At 39.7% G+C, this 26818-nt stretch overlaps 1 protein-coding gene across 3 annotated transcripts in view; it reads left to right on the top strand.

Annotated features, from left to right (window-relative positions):
- LOC126482372 (RUN and FYVE domain-containing protein 2) overlaps positions 1-26818 on the top strand; it is a 149915-nt gene that overhangs the window by 79597 nt on the left and 43500 nt on the right. For all 3 annotated transcript variants that reach the window (XM_050106461.1, XM_050106464.1, XM_050106463.1), the window contains one exon: positions 1585-1725. In XM_050106461.1, coding sequence (XP_049962418.1) covers positions 1585-1725 — 141 coding nt within the window. The remainder of the gene's footprint in view (positions 1-1584; positions 1726-26818) is intronic.

Here is a 26818-nt window from a genome sequence, read left to right as displayed (position 1 = left end):
TCTGATCTCCCGCGTGCGGGCCGGCCGTGCACAGCTGTGACTCCTGCAATGGCGGAGCGTGCGAACACACTCGTTCGAGATGATCGACGGATCACCACCAAACAACTCAGTGCTCAACTTGACATCTCTGTTGTTAGTGCTGTCACAATTGTTCACCAGTTGGGATATTCAAAGGTTTGTTCCCGCTGGGTCCCTCGTTGTCTAACCGAACACCATAAAGAGCAAAGGAGAACCATCTGTGCGGAATTGCTTGCTTGTCATGTGGCTGAGGGTGACAATTTCTTGTCAAAGATTGTTACAGGCGATGAAACATGGGTTCATCACTTTGAACCTGAAACAAAACGGCAATCAATGGAGTGGCGCCACACCCAGTCCCCTACCAAGAAAAAGTTTAAAGCCATACCCTCAGCCGGTAAAGTCATGGTTACAGTCTTCTGGGACGCTGAAGGGGTTATTCTGTTCGATGTCCTTCCCAATGGTCAAACGATCAACTCTGAAGTGTTTTGTGCTACTTTTCAGAAATTGAAGAAACGACTTCAGCGTGTTCGTAGGCACAAAAATCAGAACGAACTTCTTCTTCATGACAACGCAAGACCTCACACAAGTCTTCGCACCCAAGAGGAGCTCACAAAACTTCAGTGGACTGTTCTTCCTCATGCACCATACAGCCCCGATGTTGCACCGTCGGATTTCCATATGTTTGGCCCAATGAAGGACGCAATCCGTGGGAGGCACTACGCGGATGATGAAGAAGTTATTGATGCAGTACGACGTTGGCTCCGACGTCGACCAGTGGAATGGTACCGTGCAGGCATACAGACCCTCATTTCAAGGTGGCGTAAGGCCGTAGCATTGAATGGAGATTACGTTGAAAAATAGTGTTGTGTAGCTAAAAGATTGGGGAATAACCTGATGTATTTCAATGCTGAATAAAACAACCCCTGTTTCAGAAAAAAAATGTGTTACATTACTTATTGAACTGCCCTCGTATTTGAGTTTTTCCAAGAACATCCCTCTGAAGCCTGCAGCCTTTCAACTTCAGATGTTGTGTGAGACTTTTTCCACTTTAAGACATGTGAATGCCTGGGAATATAGGTCATACTGCTGAGTCACTGATTTCAGCTTGTGCAGTTCCGTTTCTGTCTTTGTACTGAATTTGTTATCCACTGTTGTTCTGGAAGTTGGAAATGTGGTTTGCTGTAGATTATATTGTCACTTGCTCGTTCAGTGGTTTTGACAAAGAGGGCAGTTTCCAAATGGGAGACCACACGCTCTTGCTGGAATGTGCAAAGTTCATACTCTTGGACGATTTCTATTCATTTATCTTTGCTGGTGTGGCCCATTGATTTCAGAAGTACTGAGGTGTTTCAAAGGCTTTTTTTCCCCCCAAATTCAGCAGCTCATCTGCTTGTCTCATTCCAACTTGGTATGTAGTCTTACTGCTGCTCTAATTAGGTTGCAAAACATCTCTGGCTTAATTCATTTCATATTAACAGCGTCCTTGTATTTACCAGTGGCCTCCAATTGGATATCCAAAATTCCTTCGATATTTAGATCAATGATTGCTGGTATTTATCTTTCCAGATAAGCTTGAAAGCTGAAATGGAAGTTGCAATGAAGCTTCTAGAAAAAGATATACATGAGAAGCAGGATACTATAGTTTCTCTACGTAGGCAGCTGGATGATATTAAACTTATTAACCTGGAAATGTATAAGAAGTTGCAGGTAAGATTTTATAAACTGAATTTGCTGATCATTAATCATTTTAATGATGTAAACATCTACATAGCTACAAAATTTGAAATTTTTGTGATGCATTAGATAATTAACATGGAGTTACTGTATGTATTATACAGGGTGAGGCAGCTAAGTCATAACACCCCTTGTATGTCCCCAACCATTATAGATAAAAAGATGCCATTTGGACAGTGAATTGCAGGGACAGGGGCCACTTGAATACATTACATTTCATGTTTGTGCTATTTTTTATTACAGAGATATGAGGCCATCTTTGTTTTTTTTTTTTTTTTTTTTTTTTAAATGGAAGCCTATGTTAAATTTTAGCGTAACGTGATGGGCTTAAAAAAGACGGTTTCAAATATGTGTATATCATAATATTTAGGCGAATAGTTTTTGAGGCACAGATATGTTCTTGTAATGTGTTCGGCCTTCGAAGCGGCATTGTCTAATGCGACTGTTGTGTAGAGTACATGGTAAATGTCACGAATCCATTCTTAGACAAACAAGCCCATTTACCCGACAGTAGTAATACATACTGCGATATTTTGTGCAAAAATTAACTACTGATGTCACGCAAATATTATTCAATTATTTAACAACTGTGATACCAAAATAGTAGATAACATACAGTATCAAAATACTACAAGATGTTAATACATTTTAAGTAACAGAAATACAAATGTAAATGAGGAGGCCCTTATTGGTCACATTTATTTCATACGAATTTGTTTTTTATTTGAAAATATTTACTATTGATGCAATGAGAGGTGAAACGGGTGAAATCTATGCCAGTGCAATATGCATAGAACACTTCTCTGACTTTTACCACATTCCACGAAACAGTGGGGTTGTTATGTGCCAATGTTAGAATGCCCTCGTCATGTACCTCGCCAGTTGTAGTTTTCTGCCTTGTCCTCTGTATGGCATTCCATGATCATGGTTCAAGTAGTTTCATGCAAATACATGCAAGAAGCTTGCGCGTAGGACGCTCACGATCAGGATAAATCTCTCCATATCGCTTTATTGCTCTAACAGCATTTCTTCTGCTTTCACCATACACTAGAAGTATATCTAACTTTTCTTCGTTGTACATGTCTGCTCCAAGAAACTGTGACGGAAATGCGATGTCTCATTACCCCAGCAGCACATTTATGCCCTTCTCTCCAATTACCTCGTGCGTCACCTTGCGGCGTTATTGAGAAGCAGGAAAATGGCTTCCCTGTTAAGTTCCTCAGTAATCAACAGGAAAGGTCGCATTGGACAAAGCCGCTTCGAAGGACGAACATGATATGAGAACGTATCTGTGTCTCAAAAACTATTCGCCTAAATATTATGATATACATATATCTGAAACCATCTTTTTAAGCCCATCATGTTACTCTAAAATTTAACTTAGGGTTCCATTAAAAAAAACCAAAGATGGCCTCATATATCTATAATAAAAAATAGCACAAACATGAAATGTGATGTATTCAGGTGGCCCCTGTCCCTGCAATTCACTGTCCAAACAGCATCTTTGTATATATATTACGGTTGGGGAGATAAAAGGGGTGTTATGACTTAGCTGCCTCACCCTGTATATAGATACAGTAGATACAAATTTTTCAAGTGTTACAGCATATCTTCTTCCTTGAATTTCAAGTTTACTCGTATCAGGTACACTGTGTGTTGTTAAAGTTGTCTGTGTTTTGATGCTCATTAATTCTATAAGAAATTTGGAAGATGTTTCTTTGAAAGAGGCACTTTCCTTTTTTGCTGTGAGATTCATGACTTTAGGCGTAGGTGTACACTATTATTATTATTATTATTATTATTATTATTATTATTATTATTATTATTTTGTTCCAACACTAATTTGTAAATGAAACAACAAGTTTACTGTTACCAGTCACCGTTTTATTTTTTCCACGACGCGTTTCGAAGGTTTAAACCTCCATCATCGGGTGGATTTACATTAGTTAGTATTACATATGTGTGTGTGTTGTGTTACGACATTTGGAGGAACTTGTGGCACTGCCTAGTGGAGAAACAAGACACTATTTCAGAATATGGTTTTGGATAACTTTTGACAAAAAATTAAACTGATATTTAATGGTAAACTTTAATAAGTAAACTAGAGTACCTCCAGTGGTCACAGGTTCCTTTTTCTGTCGTAACACTTCACATGTATACTGCCACTTTTTTAAACAAATATGGCGTCTGGAATCAGCTGGGTGCAAGGTTCGTACAGCAGAAGAGAAGACATAATCGCAAAGTGCAAAGAATATACATTGTAACAACATTATTACAGAATAATCGTTTAAACCATTTGGAGGTGTTTGTTTTGAGGTGTCAAATATATGTGTGTGTACTTCAGGTGGTATATAAATCCAATTTTGAAAGGTTAAAACAGCTAAACATTCGTACTCGTGTATGCAATCATGTGAAAAGTTAAAATGGCTTAAACGTCATACTTGCTAATAACAATTAGGTAAAATGTTATAGGCTTCAATTACAATGATCATATTGGCTACAGCAGTAAAATCATACATAGACGACAAACTTTGAAGAAAGAGAGAGAGAGAGAGAGAGAGAGAGAGAGAGAGAGAGAGAGAGAGAGAGAGAAGGAGTGATTATATGAGAGCAAACATTTACATGGCAAGGAGTCTTAAGATTACATGTTGCATATATTAGCTGCCTAAAGGTTGGGGTAATACACTGGTTAATGTTATAAAATATGCAGATAGATATACATTTGTGCCAGTAGATGATGTACATACAGTTTTAAGCTGACAGGGGGTACAAGCTGTTGGTGTGATGAATTATCTGTGAATGAGGTCAATCTCTTGTACTCTTGGTGGCTGTCAATATTTATGGTAAATATTAGGATATGTGCACGTGTGTGTGTGTGTGTGTGTGTGTGTGTGTGTGTGTGTTTTAAGAGTGTAGGCAGTTGCTGAAAACAGAGATGATTCTATTGTAAATATTGTCATCTACTACTACAGATATGTAGATGATATCATAATTTTAATCAAAGGCACTAAAGATGACATCAGTGAGTTGAATCAGTTTTTCCTACCACAACACATACTACAATCCACAACTCCTCTTGCCACCCCGCAGCACACAAAATGGCAGCATACCGGTACATGATAATAGAGCTATCCAACTACCACTCTCAGAAGATAAACGTGATCAAGAAATTGAAATAATAAAACAAACAGCTATTGAAAATGGCTATAACAACTCCATAATAGACGCTCTAAAACACTCAATAATGGCAAAGCAATCACAACACAAAAAACAAAAGGAAAATAATGTCTTGCATACAATCCCCTTTCTGGGTAACATTTCATACCAGATTGCTAATGTCTTCAAACGGAAAGGCATAAGTATATCCTTTACAACAGACAACAAGATTGGACAGAAGTTACCCCACAACATCGGCACACGAAACCCACTTCATCACACAGGTGTGTACAAAATTGAGTGTTTGGACTGTGACTGCTTCTACATAGGCCAGACAGGCAGATCATTTGAGATTAGGTTCAAGGAACACATGGCAGCACTAAAAAACAAAAAATACCACACATCAGCAATAGCTACCCACCTACATGAAACAAAACACCATGTTAACAACACAAGTATTAGCATCCTACACATCCAACCAAAAGGCAGAAAACTAGACATCCTTGAAACACTCCAAATATACAAACACCAAATGAAACAACCAGAATCCATCTTAAATGACAAAAATGACAATATTTACAATAGTATCATCTCTGTTTTCAGCAACTGCCTACACTCTTAAAATACACACACACACACACACACACACACACACACACACACACACACACACACGTGCACATATCCTAATATTTACCATAAATATTGACAGCCACCAAGAGTACAAGAGATTGATCTCATTCACAGATAATTCATCACACCAACAGCTTGTACCCCCTGTCAGCTTAAAACTGTATGTACATCATCTACTGGCACAAATGTATATCTATCTGCATATTTTATAACATTAACCAGTGTATTACCCCAACCTTTAGGCAGCTAATATATGCAACATGTAATCTTAGGACTCCTTGCCATGTAAATGTTTGCTCTCATATAATCACTCCTTCCTCTCTCTCTCTCTCTCTCTCTCTCTCTCTCTCTTTCTTCAAAGTTTGTCGTCTATGTATGATTTTACTGCTGTAGCCAATATGATCATTGTAATTGAAGCCTATAACATTTTACCTAATTGTTATTAGCAAGTATGAAGTTTAAGCCATTTTAACTTTTCACATGATTGCATAAACGAGTACGAATGTTTAGCTGTTTTAACCTTTCAAAATTGGATTTATATACCACCTGAAGTACACACACACACATATATTTGACACCTCAAAACAAACACCTCCAAATGGTTTAAACGATTATTCTGTAATAATGTTGTTACAATGTATATTCTTTGCACTTTGCGATTATGTCTTCTCTTCTGCTGTACGAACCTTGCACCCAGCTGATTCCAGATGCCATATTTGTTTACAAATGTGGCAGTATACATGTGAAGTGTTACGACAGAAAAAGGAACCTGTGACCACTGGAGGTACTCTAGTTTACTTATTAAAGTTTACCATTAAATATCAGTTTAATTTTTTGTCAAAAGTTATCCAAAACCATATTCTGAAATAGTGTCTTGTTTCTCCACTAGGCAGTGCCACAAGTTCCTCCAAATGTCGTAACACAACATGCACACATATGTAATACTAACTAATGTAAATCCACCCGATGATGGAGGTTTAAACCTTCGAAACGCGTCGTGGGAAAAATAAAACGGTGACTGGTAACAGTAAACTTGTTGTTTCATTTAATGTCAGTAACAGTCACGGTAAAGCCTAACCTAAAAATGTTCGCATTTAAACTAATTTTAAATTTTGTATTAACTAAACAAGACACTTTTTTGCTTTGTTCCATAAAGCTTGTTGTTTTTTTAATTGCATGCCCTATGTTTCGGGTTGTGAGCCTTTTTCCAATACGCAACTGATTCCAAAGATGGCAACCGAGCAGAGATAAGTGCATATAAATTTTGTAATCTGTTGCTTGTCACGCAAACTATAGAAGTTGTCTCTGTCGACTTTTTGGACACAGTTTCATTTTTTTTTCTTTTCTTTGTTAACTGTACTTCATTCACTACTCCATTAATTCAGTCTCTTTGTAGTAAAGCCTTCATACTCAGTATCTCCTTCCCACTGTCACTGTTTATGTTTGTCTCTCTCCCACTGTCTCCTTTTTCTCCCATTGTCACTGTTTCCTATTTCTCCCATTGTCACTGTTTCCTATCTGTTTTCCCACCAACAAAGCTTTCAATCCTTTCTCTCGCTCTTCCTTACCACTGTCTCCTCTGCCACTTTCACTCTCTCTCTCTCTCTCTCTCTCTCTCTCTCTCTCTCTCTATCATACTGCCATTGTGTTTGTCCCATTTTTCTCTCTCCCACTGCCATTCTCTCTTTCTTGCTTGTAGTATAATGTCTTTCTTGTCAATCACATTGCCTGTTCTCCACACATCCTGTCGGGTAGGGTTTTGACCCCTAGCCCAGGAAACTGTAACCTGTGGGTATGGGGGAGGGGGAGAAAGTGGGTAAATATTTCATGTTGAAGTTTGCCATGAGGGTGGTTTCTGATCCCTCAAGCCTGTGTATGCCATCCACTCATTTCTCTTTTTCATTTACACTGTCTCCTTTCTCTTTTGCTCCCACCACTGCTATCTCTCTCTCCCTCTCTCTCTCTCTCTCTCTCTCTCTCTCTCTCTCTCTCTCTCTCTGTTTTACTGCCACTGTCTGTCACTGATCATCAGCACTTCCTCTCTCTTTGGCTTCCACTGCTATTGCATTCATTTGTCTTTCACTACCACTTCCCATCTTCCACCATCAGTCTCCCCTCTCTTTCTCTCCCAGTGCTACTGTCTCATCTCTCTTGTGCCACCACTGTCTCTCTGCTACTCTCTTTCATCACAAAAATGCACAAATATGTTCGCATGCCAAAATTTTTGGTGAGCAATGTTGAATGAGGATTGAAGCAGCTGGTTCCCCACTTTTCTGTCAGGTTCTTTTAAAGAGGATTGTGTTCTCCTAATTTGTCAACAGGAGTGTTTTTCAGGTACTTCCCTTCTTTTCTCTGTTACATCAAGGTGTGCTGCTTATATAAAATCAAGTATGTAGGTCAGTAAAGTTTTGACATTTTACTTATATACTTTAACTTATATACTTGTCACATTTACCACTTGAACCACGTTAACAACAAATTAGTATGCATAATATAAGGTTAATACAAAATAATCTCCAATCCAATGCAAGTTCACTTTACCCTATTTTACAGCTACACCTCAGTATGCCATAAAATGTGGTGTTTGGTTTGAATGTACAAAGAATGACCTATGACAAAATAATTTTGTTAAGTGCTTACACCATCTAGTGCCGCCATCAAGTAATTTTCAAGACATGAGAACCTATACAGGTGTGAAGTGCCCGTTATACAGAAACAGTGTGACATAAAGATTTATTGTGAAAAAATAGTGATTAACAACATATTTTTGTGACCTCTGAACCCTTGCAAAGACCACAGATCTCTTGTCATTTGGTCACTAACTCAGTTAAAACTAAATTTACATCTCAGATGAGATATTAAGTGCATATTTTAGATGCATGAATATGATAACTCGGTGGTCTCGGCAATGGATGATGATATCAAGGTCTCCAAGATCATCATCTTAAGAACATTTGGTGAAAAATTTGACAGTCTAGCATGAATACAAATTATACAAGTGGCCATCCTCACAATTTGTACTTTCTGTTACCAAAAATCATGGTTTATCATGGTTTCTTCAGGAACTGCCCGTGAACAAATGGAGCTTCTGTAAGCCACCTTTCGTATCCCCACCAGTGCACATCATAATAGGGCAGATGAGCCGGTGTGGGTAGCACAAGGGGGGGTGTGGAAACCTGCCATGGAGGGTGCACGCATGACATAGTATGTGCAGAGCTGGCCAAAGTTTTTACCGGCTGACTGGTCAAGTGCTTACACAGAGTTTAATCACCGGGGCCTAATCTAGCAAATCATCCTGATCATCCTGTTCATCCTGTGTGTTGCACTGAGTGCATAGCTGTTAGCTGTCAGCATCAGCTGTGTGCTTAGTTCTTCACATTCTAATCTTTGTGTGTGTTTAGACTCTCTGCTTCCCATAGATTGCCTCACACAGGGTGTTAGTTTCCCTCTCACATTGTTCTGTTTCCTGGCTTTCATTGAGCCTCTGTTGGCCCCTAAAGTGTCCATACCGACCATATAGTGAAGTGGCAATGTCACACACGTGTAGACACTAAACCACCTGAGGGCCATCTGAGAGCACACTTAATGCAAAAGAACCAACCAATTTTCTCAAGTTGCATGGGCTGGAGGAAGTGAGTAACATTTAAATTTTGACCCTGTACTGCAGAATAGCTACAGTATGCCCAATCTTCTGATAGGCATATAAGTGGGCACTAAGCCGGGGGCTATCCAAAACATTTGACCCCTTCTCTATGTGATCAATAAAAACCAAGATATGACCCCCTGAAAAATTGCTTTTTCATACGTGGCTTTTCGAAACAGTTGGTATTGTGCACTGTCATGCATGGACCGATGAATATCATGAAGTATACAGTACAGATGACAAAGTGCCAAAATAGTCAACAGAGATAATTTTTATAGTTTAACAGTTTGGAAGTAACAGATTAAGAAATTGACATGTGTTTATCTTTTCTTGGTAACCGCCTTTGGAGTCAGCTGTGTATTGCAAAGAGGGCTTACAATCTGAAACCTAGGTCATACAAAAATAATAAAGTTTTGTGAAACAAAGCAAAAAATTGTTTCGTTTAGTCAGTATACAGAAGAGAATATCTCACAAAAAACCCATAGTTGAATCAATTAAAATTATATATTAGTTTTGTTATATGTTGCTTATTTAATGTCAGCTGCATAATTGAATTATTATTTTTGCTTAGCTGCATTACAGCTGCATTTACTACTCAAAATTACTTTCTTCAAATTATTAGAAATGTGTAGTGGATGCAATCATTTGGTATGTTGCTCTTAGATGCATGCCTTTAAGTTTCAGTATTATGCATCTCCTTGGTGTTGATACTGTCAAATAATGTCTTACTTTGTATTTTAAATATTCAGTTTGCATGTGTTTTGAATCACAAGTTTGTTGAAAACTCACATCTCAATAGAAGTGAAGTTTTTGAGTTCTAGAAATGTTATTTGAAAAAGTGATATCATGATATAATTAAATTAAGACTTGACAGAATTTTGCAACAGAATGTTCCTGAAAATAATTTAATTGGCAGAATTATAAACATATGTTACAACAAAAGAAATGTATGTTGTTTCCATAAACTGGCTAATAGTTCCTTTATTATTGTAAAATTACCTTTTCTGCGTTTACACAGTTACTATTTGAGAAAGTGAAAATGCACAGTAATTCATCTCAAAAATCCAGACAACAAAAGAAACAAGAGAAATAGGAAATGTTCATTAGATATGATTAAATTTTTGTAACTGCAGTAAATGACAATCTCCAGACCAGTACTACAACATAACTGGCGAAGGTTTGTATTTTGTGAGCAAGAGCCCTATAGATTGTGACATCAAATGAAAGGGGCGTAGGTTGTTTGTAGCAGTGCGTCTCAGGGTGCCACTGTCCATGTTCACGGCCAGTTGCTAATTTAATCGTGTCAGAAGCATCGTACATAAAATCAGAATGATTAACACATACATATCAAGTATATAACAAATATAAAGAGAGTATAAAAGTATACAGATATATAAGCAGGGTCAAGTAGTTTTTTATTTTATGAAGTCTTGGACCAGAACCTGGCCACGTCCAGCGCTTCCGGGGTGGCATTCATCAAATCCTTCATGGTGCAGGTGCTTGGGCACAGCACACACTGCGTGAGGTGGATGGTGGTTTGAGTGTATCCAGTCACACAGCGCCAGTTCATTTGAGAGGCCCCATTTGCGCATATTCTCTTTGGATCGTGTGACACCAGAGCGCAGCCTATTAAGAGATTTCCATATCGTCCATCCTTCCATATGGCCGGGAGGGAGTTCTTCGTTTGGGACTAACCATTCCCCAAGGTGCACATTTTCTTCTCGCCACATTGCCAGCCTCATTTGCTGCGGTGTCCCGACGATGTTTTCTGCTGTCTGCAGGAAGCTTTTTCTAGATTTTAGTCGACAGCAGGCAGGCTGGCATCTGCACAGCGGATGGGCAGGTGAAGTCAACGCCTTTGTCTTTTCCTTCCTGGCCGCTACTTTCCTTCTAATATTTGGTGGGGCCACGCCTGCCAGGCAGTACAATTTATCAGTCGGGGTTGGTCTCAGACAGCCTGTGATGATGCGGCAGGATTCATTAAGTGGTATGTTCACTTGCTTGGCGTGGCTAGAATTGTACCACACTGGGCATGCGTACTCGGCTGTTGAATAGCACAAAGCAAGAGCTGTGGTTATCACTATTCCAGGCTGTGCCCCCCATGTAGTGCCCTTTAGTTTGCGCACAATGTTGTTTCTCGCCACTACTTTGTGTTTAGTGTTCATGCAGTGCTTTTTATAGGTGAGTGCTCTATCCAAGGTGACGCCTAAGTATTTTGGTGTTTTGCAATGTTCCAAGGGCACTCCTTCCCAGTTGAGTTGTAATCTTCTTGCAGATTGTCTGTTCTTTAGGTGGAAGGCGCAGGTTTGGGTTTTCCCTGGGTTGGGTTTGAGACGGTTCCCCTTATAGTAGGTGGCAAGCTGTTCGAGGGCTTCTGACAGATTCTGTTCAACAGTTCCAAAGCTGTCTGCTTGAGCAGTAACGACGCAATCATCTGCATATATGAAGCTTTCGGTGCCTTGGGGGAGGGGCTGGTCATTAGTATATATATTAAAAAGTGTTGGGGGCCAGTACGCTTCCTTGGGGGAGGCCATTTTTCTGTATCCTCCACCGGCTTCTCTGTCCCTGAAAATCCATGAAGAATCTTCGATTCTGGAGTAGGTTTCCAGGCAGTAAGGTTAGTCAGTAGTCCCTACTCATTGCGTATATTTTCCCCAGGAGCAGCTGGTGGTTGACTGTGTCATAGGCTGCTGACAGGTCTAGGAAGACAGCCCCAGTGATCTTCCTGCTCTCGAACCCATCCTCTATGTTTTGCATTAATTTTAGCACCTGTGATGTGCAGCATTTGCCCTGTCTGAAGCCTGCTTGTTGTGGGATCAGGAGGGGCTCGATGGCGTCCGTGATTCTGTGGTGTATCATCCTTTCCAAAACCTTGTACATATGGCATAGCAGAGAGATTGGCCTGTAGTTTTTGGGATTGTCACGTTCTTTGCCTGGTTTTAGGATGGCAATGACTCGCGATTTTCTCCAGATTTTTGGAATTTTGCAGGATGTCATGCAGTTGTTCATTATATTGACTAGCCATTTCCTTGTTACAGATCCAAAATGCTTCATTTGCTCGACACATATATCATCAAGGCTGGCTGCTCTCCGCATTTTGCACTTACTGATCGCCTTCTCCAGTTCCGCCAAGGTAAAGGGCTTGGATAGTTCTTCAGTCTCCTGAGGGGGGTTTCGTTCTGTGCCCCTCTTTTTTGTCTTCAGGTTGTCGTATCTTGTGGTTTCCCATTTGTGAGAAGCTGGTGTGCAATTTGGTCTGCTGTGACATTCGCATGTAGATTTGGTTTGGTGGGGTCATTGGCTAGGCGTTTTATGAGTTTCCAGGCCTTTTGACTATCTCTGCCAAAATTAGTTTCCTCCATCAGTTTGGTCCATTGCTCTCTTCTCACTTCTGATATCCGGGAGGTAATAACTCTTCCTTTGGTGAGGGTTTCTTCACTGAAGGAGTTTCTTTCGAAGAGCATTTGATATTCTTCCAGTAGGGCTACTGTTTCCTGGGTGAGTCTGGTGTGTAACTTTTTCTGAATCCCCTTGGAATAGACACTCAGGAGCAGGATTTGATGGTGTCCACTAAGCTGTCATAGTTTGTCTGTCTCTTCTAGTATTCTGGTGAATTTGGGCCAGTCTGCCTTCCTGAAATTATATCTCCTTCTGAACTTTACTCTTCGTGGTACCACTATTGGCAACATTTGGCACATTATTGGGCGATGTTGTGTCTTTGGGATGGGGGTGTAGATGGACTTAAAGCACTGTTGTGCTATTTCTTCGCTGACAAATAGGAGATCCGGGTTGTATCCGCTGCGCCACCTACTGCTGTTGAAAGATGTGGGAAGTTTGCTGTTGTGGATAAGTGCCAGGTGGTTTGACTCGGCCCACGCCAGAACGGCTTCACCGTTTTTGTCTTCTTGTGCATATCCCCATACGTGACTATGGCTGTTGAAATCGCTGATAATGAAAGCCGTTTTCTGTTTACCAATTTTTACTGGTGGTTCAAAGTGGAAGTCTACATTTGGGGGCTTATACAGTGAGGTCACCGTGTATTCGCCAAATTCCACCGTGATAATCTCGATATCTCTCCCCTCAGTGTGATCCGCCATCCTCACTTGGACGTCCGGTTTGGTGAACATGGCACTCCCGTATTGCGCGTGCAGTCTTTGTGCTACAAGTTTCATCCCTGGGACCTTGAGGCGTCGGTGTTGGATGTCCCTATGTGTTTCTTGCACGCAGAGTACGTCACATTTGGTTTTTTGACAAAGCTCGCTCAGCAATTGTTTTTTGCAAGACGAAAGACCTTCTATGTTCGCAGAGATGATCGTCAAAGCCGGTTTTGATGAGAGACATTATGTCTCTCTATTATGATGCTTCTGGTGTGAGAGAATCTGCCGGCTTAGAGCCGTTGCCCAGGGGACGCACAAATGTGTTATTAATGACACATCCTTCGCAGAGGCTTCTCTCGTGTCCCCCAATTGCTAATGATTGATGATTATTCATTGAGTGAACAAAAGGTGCACATAAACTTTCTTTGGTAAAGAAAAAAAAGCCTTGTCCACTCAGCAACATGTGCTTAGCCATGGTTTTATTGTCGCATAGTGTCAGGAATTTGCTAGAGGATGTATGTGTCTTTGTTCTTGATTGTTTCTCTAAAGGGAACAGTTGCCATTGATAATTACTACATCCAAGATGTATTGTGAGAGTACAGTTACCATTCAAGCTACCACACCTGCAGCTGTACATTGCAGTAATCCAGAATACTTTCTGAAATATGATATTTATCATTACATTGTCTAATAACAAGGGTGTTTCAGAAGAAACTGTAAACATTTCATAAGGCAGTTGTATGTACAATTTTGTATTTGAAATTTTATGTAAAAGTGAACACAAGTTTCACTGGATGTGGAGTATAGCTGCTTGAAGTTGGTGCACATGTCTTATGCAGTTCTTGGTTCTTAGACATGTGTATAAATTGGACACAATTACTAGTATTCAGTCAGATTCAGAGTCTGGATCAAAAGAGCTTACAGTTTCAAGCTAGCTGACTCTGCTATTACAAATATTTAAAACTATTGTGTACCTTTTTACACATGCTCAATACACAAATTTGTTGTTTTGTTTAGCAATTTTGTAATGGAAATATTTATGTAAAATATTGTAGCTGCTGTTTTAATTGAAATGTGCAAGGTTGAAATGTGTTTACTTGCTTCTGGAACAAAATTTGGATGAAAAATGCATTTAATTTTCTTCGCCAAAAAGTAATTCTGCATAAAGCACACAAGAAATATCCACATCTATTGACTTTCCACATAAAAAAGTCAGTCTGGCTGATATCTGTTAAAATCACCAACAAGCCCAACAGCTATTGGCAGGCACTCATTGCTTGAAGTTTTGTTTATGGTTAATTACAAGAACTGATACTGTTTACTGATGAAGCAAATTTCAGTCTGGCAGCATCACCACAAACTCAGTCACATTCAGGAGATAAGATAGAAATGAGGGTAACAATTTACTAAACAATAGAAGCATTGAATAGTTAGTAGGATGAAAACGTGACTGTTGTTGTGGTCTTCAGTCCAGAGACAGGTTTGATGCAGCTCTCCATGCTACTCTGTCCTGTGCAAGCTTCATCTGCCAGTACTTACTGCAACCTACATCCTTCTGAATCTGTTTAGTGTATTCATTTCTTGGTCTCCCTCTACGAATTTTACCGTTGATGCTGCCCTCCAATACCAAATTGGTGATCACTTGATGCCTCAGAATATGCGCTACCAACCGATCCATTCTTCTAGTCAAGATGCGCCACAAATTCCTCTTCTCTCCGATTCTATTCAATACTTCCTCATTAGTTATGTGATCTACCCATCTAATCTTCAGCATTCTTCTGTACCACCACATTTCAAAAACTTCTATTCTCGTCTTGTCTAAACTATTTATCGTCCACGTTTCACTTCCATACATGGCTACACTCCATACAAATACTTTCAGAAACGACTTCCTGACACTTAAATCAATACTCGATGTTAACAAATTTCTCTTATTCAGAAACACTTTCCTTGCCGTTGCCAGTCTACATTTTATATCCTCTCTACTTTGACCATCATCAGTTATTTTGCTCCCCAAATAGCAAAACTCCTTTACTACTTTAAGTGTCTCATTTCCTAATCTAATTCCTGCAGCATCACCCGATTTAATTCGACTACATTCCATTATCCTCGTTTTGCTTGTGTTGATGTTCATCTTATATCCTCCTTTTAAGACACTGTCCATTCCGTTCAACTGCCCTTCCAAGTTCTTTGCTGTCTCTGACAGAATTACAATGTCATCGGCGAACCTCAAAGTTTTTATTTCTTCTCCATGGATTTTAATACCTACTCCGAATTTTTCTTTTGTTTCCTTTACTGCTTGCTCAAAATACAGATTGAATAACATTGTGGAGAGGCTACAACCCTGTTTCACTCCCTTCCAAACCATTGCTTCCCTTTCATGCCCCTCTGTAACTGCCATCTGGCTTCTGTACAAATTGTAAATAGCCTTTCGCTCCCTGTATTTTACCCATGCCACCTTCAGAATTTGAAAGAGAGTATTCCAGTCAACATTGTCAGAAGCTTTCTCTTAAGTCTACAAATGCGAGAAACATAGGTTTGCCTTTCCTTAATCCATTTTCTAAGACAAGTCGTAGGGTCAGTATTGCCTCATGTGTTCCAACATTTCTACGGAATCCAAACTGATCTTCCCCGAGGTCGGCTTCTACCAATCTTTCCATTTGTCTGTAAAGAATTCATGTTAGTATTTTGCAGCCATGGCTTATTAAACTGATAGTTCTGTAATTTTCACATCTGTCAACACCTGCTTTCTTTGGGATTGGAATTATTATATTCTTCTTGAAGTCTGAGGGTATTTCGCCTGTCTCGTACATCTTGCTCACCAGGTGGTAGAGTTTTGTTAGGCCTGGCTGTCCCAAGGCTGTCAGTAGTTCTAATGGAACGTTGTCTACTCCTGGGGCCTGTTAAATTCAATATCTCTTCTGTTACCCAAGGATTCTATTAGCCCTCGTCTTTTTACCTACTTGATCCTCTGCTACCTTCAGTATTTGATCTCTCAAAGCTACCCATTCTTCTTCTACTGTATTTCTTGCCCACATTCTTGTCAATTGTTCCCTAATGCTCTCTCTGAAGCTCTCTACAGCCACTGGTTCTTTCAGTTTATCCAGGTCCCATCTCTTCAAATTCCTACCTTTTTGCAGTTTCTTCAGTTTTAATCTGCAGTTCATAACCAATAGATTGTGGTCAGAGTCCATATCTGCCCCTGAAAATGTCGTACAATTTAAAACCTGGTTCCTGAATCTCTGTCTTACATTATATAATCTATCTGAGACCTTACAGTATCGCCAAGCTTCTTCCATGTATACAGCCTCCTTTTATGATTCTTGAACCAAGTGTTAACTATGATTAAGTTATGCTCTGTGTAAAATTCTACCAGGCGGCTTCATCTTCCATTCCTTCCCCCCATTCCATATTCACCTACTACGTTTCCTTCTCTTCCTTTTCCTATTATTGAGTTCCAGTCACCCATGACAATTAAATTTTCGTCTCCCTTCACTATCTGAATAATTTCTTTTATTTCATCATACATTTCATCAATCTATTTTACCTCCGGAATATTTTACCCAAGAGGACGCCATCATTTAACTATACAGTAAAGCTGCATATCCTTGGGAAAAATTAATGGCTGTAGTTTCCCCTTGCCTTCAGCCGTTCGCAGTACCAGCACAGCAAGGCTGTTTTGGTTAGTGTTACAAGGCCAGATCAGTCAATCATCCAGACTGTTGCCCCTACAACTACTGAAAAGGCTGCTGCCCCTCTTCAGGAACCACATGTTTGACTGGCCTCTCAACAGATACCCCTCTGTTGTGGTTGCACCTACGGAATGGCTATCTGTATCACTGAGGCACGCAAGCCTCCCCAACCAACGTCAAGGTCCATAGTTCATGGGGGCGGGGGGACGACATCACTAGCTTTGGAGAAATCATTTATTGAGTTACACCACACGCGCTCTCTCTCTCTCTCTCTCTCTCTCTCTCTCTCTCTCTCTCTCTCTCTCTCGCTCGAAAATGGATTCATCCAAAACCTTGTGATGTTACCATTCATACTGTGTTCCTGTCAACGATTCCACACTTCTACTATTTGGTGAGTCATTACCTTCACTTTTAAATTATTTATACTGTGCCAGAACATTCCATACCATAGGCACATTTGGGAAAGATATGTTCAAAATTCCTTCCTTGTAACTGTGTGACCATTAATTTGAACTCGTTTTTTTATGGTGTCATCTGAGGAACTTGAGGAAGAATGCTTCTTGCAAAATGAATTGACACTATGTTATAAGAGATTTCTTTGGGTGTGAGACTATAAATATATTCGCATCCCTACATGGCTACACTCCAGACAAATAATTTCAGAAAAGGCTTCATAATGCTGAAATTTATATTTGATGTTAACAAAGCTGTCTTCTTCAGAAAAGCTTTTCTTGTGATTGCCAGTCTACATTTTTTATCAACTCTACTTCGACCATCATCAGTTTTTTGCTACCCAAATATCAAAATTCATCTACTGTTTTCCAAGTGTTTCATTTCCTAATCTAATTTCCTGAGCATCACCTGATTTAATTTGACTACATTGCATTATCCTTGTTTTGCTTTTGTTGATGTTCATCTTATATGCTCCTTTCAAGACACTGTCCATTCTGTTCAATTGCTCTTCCATGCCCTTTGTTATCTCTGACAGAACTACAATGTCATTAGCAAACTTTAAAGTTTTAATTTCTTTTCCCTGAACTTTAATTTCTGCTCCAAATTTTTGTGCAAGCACACTTCTTACTAGGACAAAATGTGTGAAGTTAAAAGGTGCAACCATTCAGAACTGGAGACAGTGTAGCACAGTGTCATACTTGCAGCAGATACAATGAAAGAGTTGTTATGGGGTGAAATAGCTTGCACTGTACTGGCAGGCTAAGTGGCAGATTTGTAGTACTTGAAAGAGCACAGTGTTACGATGTTTAAACCGTCCGACAAATATACAACCTATGTAAACTCTACAAAAATATCTCTTACTATCAAATATTGAGTGTCAGATTGAAAATATTATTACTTAATATCTGTAAATTTGAGTTCTGGACTAGTATGGACAATTTTCAGTTAAAAGATTCACATAAATCTGTGTCCAGTTCATCATGGAAGCAGAGCTTCAGCTGTTTAATTATTATGGCTCCCTTTGAAATTCTGGAGGTAGCAGAGATGAAATTTAGGAAGCAAAAGGTTATTTATGACTTGTCCAGTAATTGGATGTAAGAGTCAAAAGACCTGAAAGTAAGTGTCAAATTGTTTTGGGTCTAATACACTATGTCAATGAAGTCAACTAATAATCCCATTCAGAAGATACTTCCAAGACAATAAACAATAGACTACTTCCACATATGTTGAAAATTAGTAGAGTTATCATTTTGCAGAAAATTAAATCAGCAGATTGTATGTCTGTTAAATTTATGAAGCAGAATTGCTGGCCATGACTTACCTTCAGGAGATGAAGTTCTTAGTACTGCCAGTAGATGCACACAAAAGTATAAGAAACTATCATAGCTTTTGGAGCTGTTAGATCCTTCCTTGGAGAGAAAGTAAGCATAGGCTGGAGTAGGTTAAAAAGGAAAGACAGGTCACTCATACCCCATGACTGGAGGGACACAACTGTCATGAGAACAAGGAGAGACAAAGGTTGGTTGAGCAAATTTGAATCAATTAAAGGCTAACGAGACTACTGACTTAGTAGACGTATTCCAGTGCATTGCCAAGTGTGTAATAAATTACCTGCACTAGAAAACATTTTTTAAGACAAGAGTAAACTGATGGGTCAAATTTTTCATGGTGCAGCAGTGAGGAGTAAAGCCCCCCCCCCCCCCCCCCTCCCCTGCTCCCCCACCCCTCTTCTCTGTACGAAGAACATCATTTTGAAATATTCATGTGTTGCTAAGTGGATTGCCCAAGGTGCATACATTACCAACTAGATGGTATCCCAAATCTAAAACTCTGTGTTTTTGTGAGAAACAAAAAGCTCTAAAGAAATGCTTTGAATTGAAACTGGAAGACGCACTGCCAGAATAAGAAGTGCTTGTCTTGGTGACAATATCTCCAAAGTATGGAATTTTGTTTCTGGGTTATTTTTTCCCCTCTTCATTTAATTGACCCTCATTTGGATGTCCTGTGTAATCATCTACAGTGCTGTGCTGAACTGTAAATGCCTCCAAAGTTCAGAACATATAAAAAAAAAACTGTGGGATCATGTGAACTGAAAACAAAATGTCTGGCAAATGGAAGACTGAGTCGCCAATGCAGTCCAGAGTAGCTGATGTCAAGGAAGTATATGATGTTAAGGTGCAGATAAATTACCATAGGTTTCTTTAAAGGTACATGTAAATCACTATAAGTTCCCTATTATTTGCTGTATTATTAGTTTCACTCCACAAATGAGGGCCCTTCAGGTATTCATTGCTCTTATGGCAACGACAGCTAGTTAAAAGCACAGAGCTCTGCGCGACACCACCATCAACACAAAAGACTCCATTTTGGATTGATGATGGTGCTGAGCAGGGCTTTGAACATTTAGTATGTTACTGTTGGGACAATGAATATCTCAAGATTCTCTTGTGTGAAGGGTGAAACTACAAATTTTGCAAATAATACCTAACCTCTGTACAGCTGACAGTCGCACACAACTGGGGAAAATCTACAAAAATAAATAAATAAAAACGTAGCTTATGGAAACTTAATGAAAAGCAGATGTGGGTCACTTGCAGCCAGGAGTGTGAGATAATAGCAGGAATGTAAACAAAGATGGAGTAAAGCATTTCATAGGGAAGTCAAAGGTAATACATCATAAGTACTGTGCCAGCTTAAAAGCAAAGAAGATAGATTTAGAAGTATAGAAGTACGTGTGAGAGGAATAGTGCCAAGTAAGAAGAGAAAGTTAACAAAATATATAATGAAGAAAATTCAAACATAAATAAATGAATAAGGGACCAAAGAGACAACAGGAGTAGAGGTTAACTTAAGTTGAGTTCAGGGGAATGGTGGGATGAGAGGATGTGTTGGAGCACAAGCTCCCATCTGTGATGTTCCAAGGGATTGGTGACGGTGCATGGGGGGAAGGATCAAAATGGCTTGTGTGGTGCAGCATGTGCCTAGGTCCCTAAAGTTACACTGTAGGGCATGTTCTGTCACTGGGTATTTTACATCCCCCATATGGACAGTTTTTGTGTACCCATTCATGTGTTCAGCCAGTTTGGTGGTTGTCATACCAATGTAGAAGGCCATGCAATGAACATGTCAGCTGATAAATGTCGTGTGTGTGTGTGTGTGTGTGTGTGTGTGTGTGTGTGTGTGTGTTTCCACATGCAGCCCTGTCTTGAATGGCATATGAAGTGTGCTCAAAAGAAACTGAACCTTTGAAATAGTGTGCCACCCTGCAGAGGTAGTGTGCTCTGGCTACTGAGTGCACATAGTGTAAAGTTCAAATGACAGACTGCTTTTTGCTGCATTTTGCTCTGACCATTAACAAGTGAGCTTCAGCTTTTGAAGCGAGCATGTGTACAAGTTGCTTGTTGGATTTGTGCCAAAGTGGCAATGAAAGTGCTTGAAGAGCTACATGTGTGTGTGTGAAATTTTGCTGCAAACTTGGCAAAACTTGTTTCACTTATCACCTGGGGAGGACTGTATGAGTCGTATGCAGTGTCGTGAGTGGTTTAAGTATATTCAGCAGGGTAGAATGTTGGTCGGTGATACCTGAGCCTGGACAACCTTCCACATCAAAAGATGATGACCACATAGAAAGTTCGTGCTATGACTTGCAAATATTGTCATTTAACTGTCTGAGAATTTGCTGATGAATCCTACCAGGCATGGGGGATGCTGTGCATAGGAAGAGACCTGAATTATGGGAAAACCAGACTTGGATGGTGCATCATGACAAGGTAGTGTCATAGTCCATATTCTCATGACCTAACCCCAGCAGTTTTTCCTGTTTCCTGAACTTAAAACTTAGGTGAAAGCACATCTTTTTGAAACCATAGAGGAGATTCGCAACACTGTGACATGAGCGCCATCCCAGAAACTGAGTTTCAAGAGGCTTTCCTAACATGGAAGAGACAATGGGAACAGTGTATTGCCGGTAGATGGGGCCACTTTTACGGTGCTGGTTTAAAATGTTGTGCAGTTAGCAATAAAGATGTTACAGCAAAAGTTCTGTTCTTTTTGAACACACCTTGTATATTTTCCCAGTGGTGGGTCTGGAATGGGTGGTTGTGGAGGGATCAGTGGGCAAGTTTTGCAGCAGGGTGGTTTACAGGGGAGGAACCTCTGCTATGGAAGGTGGTTTCGAAATGTTGTAGTGTTTGACAAGGACATTGCAGAGGTCAGGAGGATAACAAATGGCCACTCTGGGTGGTGCAGAGAGCATATTGTGGTGGGATGGTCTCATTTCAGGGCTCAACTTGAGAAATTAATAGCCCTGGTGGAGTAATCTGTTGAGGAATTCAAGGCCAGGATAGTATTGGGTGACAAAAGGGGGCGCTTCTGTGTTACCTGGGGTAGGAACTTGTAAAATCACACAAGTTTCCACTAGTCATTACTCTTTGTAATATGAACTGAAAAGATAAAAAAAATTGGTGTCCCAAAAACATGCTCTCTGTCAGACACATCTGTAATTGCATTAGGAAACTAATCTGAAACTGATTTTTTATCAAGTTATAATGCATCATATTTACTATGAGCAACAATATAAAAAGACCAAAAAACAAATAATTCTAAATATAATTTTGACAGAACACTTTGTGCATTGTGCATAAACACAAGTGACTTCTCTCTTAGAAAGAGATATGTAACTATTTCTTTTCAGTTTAATACAGCCATGTGGAGCATATATAATTGCTTATCATACAGATAACATTTGTAGCTCAGAATTAAAAACATTGTTGAGATAGTTACTTAATGGTGTAAGCACTAAATATCTTCCTGAAAAAGAGTTACGAGCAGTATAATTCTACATATGTATGAAATAGATGTAGTAGCTCCTTACGCCTGTCTTGTGCTTGACTGGCACGCCAAAAGCCAGTGGAATATCTGACGACATCCCAGTCACATGATCGCTAAGCCATTCCATCCATCGCCAAACCATTCCACCCATCACAGTGGTGGTAGTATTCTCTCCCCAATACAGCAGCTGTCTCTAATTTGGGTGTAATTGAATGTAAAATGTATCACACTTGCCTGTGCCAACAGGTTGAAAAATATGGAATTCCTTGTCTCTGTTTTGTACTGTTTTTGTTTGTTCAGAGGTGGAGGGAACATGATGCAGTTTTCATCAGAAAAGAATGGTTTTGTTTCTGAAATGAGCTTTTACTGTTTACATTTTATGTAAGTGACATTTATTAAAAATGGGAGACCTGTACCCACGGTCTAGGGGTACTGTCTTTGATTAGTAATCAAAATGCCCTTGGTCCCGGCTTTTAACCCTGCCACAACTTAATTTTGAATAAAAATCATCAGCAATGGCAGCTGAAGATTTCTTGGGTAAGTCACCCTCTCTGCGCCATGGCCTTGTCAAAGAGGGCAGAGGAGTGGACAAAGGTTCAGGCCACTGTCTTGTCCTTGAGGTGGAAGAATCAGCAATGATCAATGGCATGAGGATACAGAACGCAATGAAAAGCAGTGCAGTAAAGCCATGTAATGTGTAACCACTGGGAATGTTGCTTGTAACTGAAGAAGTGTGATGATGGATCTCTCCATTGGCAAAAGATTCCAGACTATTCCTCCAGTTGGATCTCTGGGAGGGGCTGCCAAGGGGAGATGACCATGAGGAAAGGATTGAACGACCAATGAAAGGATAATGTTCTACAAGTCAAGGTGTGGCATGTGTGAAGTTTGAACATGGTACAGAAGCTGAAAATGGAAATGCAGAGGCTCAATCTAGAAGCAGTGGGGGCCAATAAAGTGGAATAGAAAGAAGACAAAGATTTCTGGTCAGGCGCGTATTGGGTAATATCAATAGTAGCAGAAAATGTTATAACGGAAGTAGGATTCATTATGAATAGGAAGATAGGGCAGAAAGGGAGTTACTATGAACAGTTCAAAATCAACAGCATACCAACACCTACATTGATAGTTCAGGTACTTGAGGATAATAAGCAGGTAATTCAGTGTGTAAAGGGAGATGAAAATCTAATCGTCATGGGGGAGTGGAATGCAGTTGTAGGGAAAGTAATAGGAGAAAGGGTTTATGGGAGAATATGTACTTGGTACAAGGAATAAGAGAGGAGAAAGAATTAGAGTTCTGCAATAAATTTCAACTAGTAATAGCAAATATGCTGATCAAAATCAAGTGTCACAAGAGGAGGAGATATACTTACAAAAGGTCAGGAGACAGAGGAAGATTTCAGTTATATTACATCACAGTCAGGCAGAGATTCCGAAATCAGATACTGGATTATAAATCATACCCAGGAGCAGGTGTAGACTCAGATCATAATTTGTTAGTGATGAAGAGTAGGCTGAAATTTAAGACACCAGCCAGGAAAAATCAGTGTGCAAAGAAATGGGATATGGAAGTACTAAGGAATGAAGAGATTCACTTGAAGTTCTGAGACTGTAGATACTTCGATAAGGAATAGCTCAGTAGGCAGTTCAGTTTAAGAGGAATGGACATGTCTGAGAAGGGCAATCACAGACATTGGAAAGAAAAACATAGGTACAACGAAGGTAACTGCAAAGAAACCATGGGTAACAGAAGAAATACTTCAGCTGATTGATGAAAGAAGGAAGTCCAAATATGTTCAGAGAAATTCAGGAATATAGAAACACATGTCTCATAGGAATGAAGTAAATAGGAAGTGCAGGGAAACTAAGGTGAATTGGCTCCAGAGAAACTGTGAAGAAATAGAAATGATTGTCGGAAGGACTGACTCAGCGCAGCGTATAGAAAAGTCAAAACAAACTTCAGTGAAATTAAAAGCAATGGTAGTAATAGTAAGAGTGCAACGGGAATTCCACTGTTACATGCAGATGAGAGAGCAGATAGGTGGAAAGAGTAAATTGCAGGCCTCTTTGTGGAGGAACATTTCTCTGATGTGATAGAAGAAGAAACAGGAATCGATGTAAAAAGATGAGGGATTCAGTTTTAGAATCAGAATTTAATAGAGCTTTGGAGGACTTAGGATCAAATAAGGCAGAATGGATAGATAAAATTCCATCAGAATTTCTAACATTATTGGGGGAAGTGGCAACAATATGACTATTCACATTGGTGTGTAGAATGTATGAATCTGCTGATATACCAACTGACTTTCAGAAAAGCAACATCCACACAATTCCAGAGTTTGCAAAAGCGAACAAGTGTGAGAATTATCACACAATCAACTTAACAGCTCATGCATCCAAGTTGCTGACAAGAATAATGTACAGAAGAACAGGCTTTAGGAAAGGCAAAGGCACCAGAGAGGCAGTTTGACTTTGGAGTTGATAATGGAGATAAGACTCAAGAAAAATCAAGAGACATTCATAGGATTTGTCAGCCTGGAAAAAGCGGTTGACAATGCAAAATGGAAATTTTAAATTTCACAATGTAAAATGGTGCAAGATGTTTGAAAGTTTGTGATAAATAGGGGTAAGCTAAAGGGGAAGACAGGTAATATATAGTATTTACGAGAACCAAAAGGAAACAATAAGATCGCGAGACAAAGCATGAGGTACTTGGATTAAAAAATGTGTAAGACAGGCATGTAGTCTTTCGCCATTAATGTTCAGTCTACACATTGAAGAAGCAATTATGGAAATAAAAAGGAAGGTTCAAGATGAAAGGATGTTAATGATAAGATTCATTGATGACTTTAATAACTCCGGTGAAAGTGAAGAAGAATTACAGGATCTGCTGAATGGAATGAACATTCTAACATGCACAGAATATTGAGAGCAAATCAAAAGAAAGACGAAAGTAATGAGAAGTAGCAGATATAAGAACAGTGAGAAACTTGACATCAGGGTTGGTGATCACAAATTAGATCAAGTTAGGAATTCTGCCACCTAGGCAGCAAGGTAACCCATGATGGTTGGAGCAAGGAGGACATAAAAAGCAGACTATTAGTTGCAGAAAGGCTATTCCTGGCCGAGGGAAGTCTACTAGTTTCAAATATTGGCCTTAATTTGAGGAAGAAATTTCTGAGAATGTCCAATTGGGACAAAGTGGATGTGGAAAAAATCAGAAAAGAAGAGAATCGAAGCATTTGAGATGTGGTGTTGCAGAACAGTGTTGCAAATTAGGTGGACTTATAAAATAAAGAATGAGGCAGCTCCCTGGAGAATCAGCAAGGAAAGGGATGTGTGGAAAACACTGACAACAATAAGGGACAGGATGGTAGGACATCTGTTAAGATATTACGGAATAACTTCCATGGTACTAGAGGGGGCTGTAGAGAGTAAAAGCTCTAGAGGAAGAATGAGATTCAAATACGTCCAGCAAATGATTGAGGACATAGGTTACAAGTGCTATTCTGAGGTGAAGATGTTGACACAGGCGAGGAATCCGTGGCAAGCCTCATCAAACCAGTCAGAAGACTGAGGACTCAAAAAAAAGATGGGAGAAAAAGTAGAGACCACAGTCATTATTGCTGATTACCAAATGCAGAGCAGTTGTCTTGGGAACCTGCAAATACTGTATCTTGTTTGGTTGCTGACCAGTTTTGGGCTGCTGTTGTGACACACAGGAGAATACCATGAGTACTGTGTCTTCTCTATGCTGGTTCCCTCCTTGGGTCAGGGTTATGTGAACATTTTCTGTGGCTGGAAGTTTCAATTTAATAGCAATAAAATTTCCAAGCGTAGGAGAAAGGTGATATGTTGTAAGATTTAAGAAAGTAGATATCTTATGTGTTTACTGTCACTTTTTCATATCTGATTTTTATCACATATTCCACTATGCCACACTGAGTGAGGTGATGGAATGGTTAGCACACTGGACTCGCATTCGGGAGGATGACAGTTCAATCCCGCGTCCGGCCATCCTGATTTAGGTTTTCTGTGATTTCACTAAATCAATCCAGGTAAATTCCAGGCCGGGATGTTTCTTTTGAAAGGGCACGGCTGACTTCCTTAGCCATCCTTCTCTAATCCGATGAGACCGATGACCTCGCTGTTTGGTCTCTTCCCCCAAACAATCCAATGTATTCTGCCACAGTCATTTATTTATCAGACACATGTGCCCCTGCTTCCTGTTAATATTCTCAGATTATAGAAGGTGATAGTCATGTATCATAGCTTGATGTTGCGTTGCTTTATTCAGGTATCATTGACATTTGCTTTACATTGCATCTCCTAATTTACATCATTCTCAGAAGTTAAATGGAGCAATTATTCTCAAGTGCAGATACTAAATGTACAATTGTTTAATTTGTTTTGTTATCAGGCTGGTTACAATTGTGGAAGGTAAGATGATGTGCCTTTTACTATTCTGTCAACTGTTAATGTTTATGCACTTACCCATTGCACGGTGGAAAAATGTTTGCTTTCCCCCCTTGTTTTTCTGCCTGTTTTACCTGTACTATATT

This window comes from Schistocerca serialis, chromosome 5, assembly GCF_023864345.2.
Source record: "Schistocerca serialis cubense isolate TAMUIC-IGC-003099 chromosome 5, iqSchSeri2.2, whole genome shotgun sequence".
Taxonomy (NCBI): domain Eukaryota; kingdom Metazoa; phylum Arthropoda; class Insecta; order Orthoptera; family Acrididae; genus Schistocerca; species Schistocerca serialis.
Note: the sequence above shows the minus strand (reverse complement) of the source record. Positions and strands in the feature narration are given on the sequence as shown.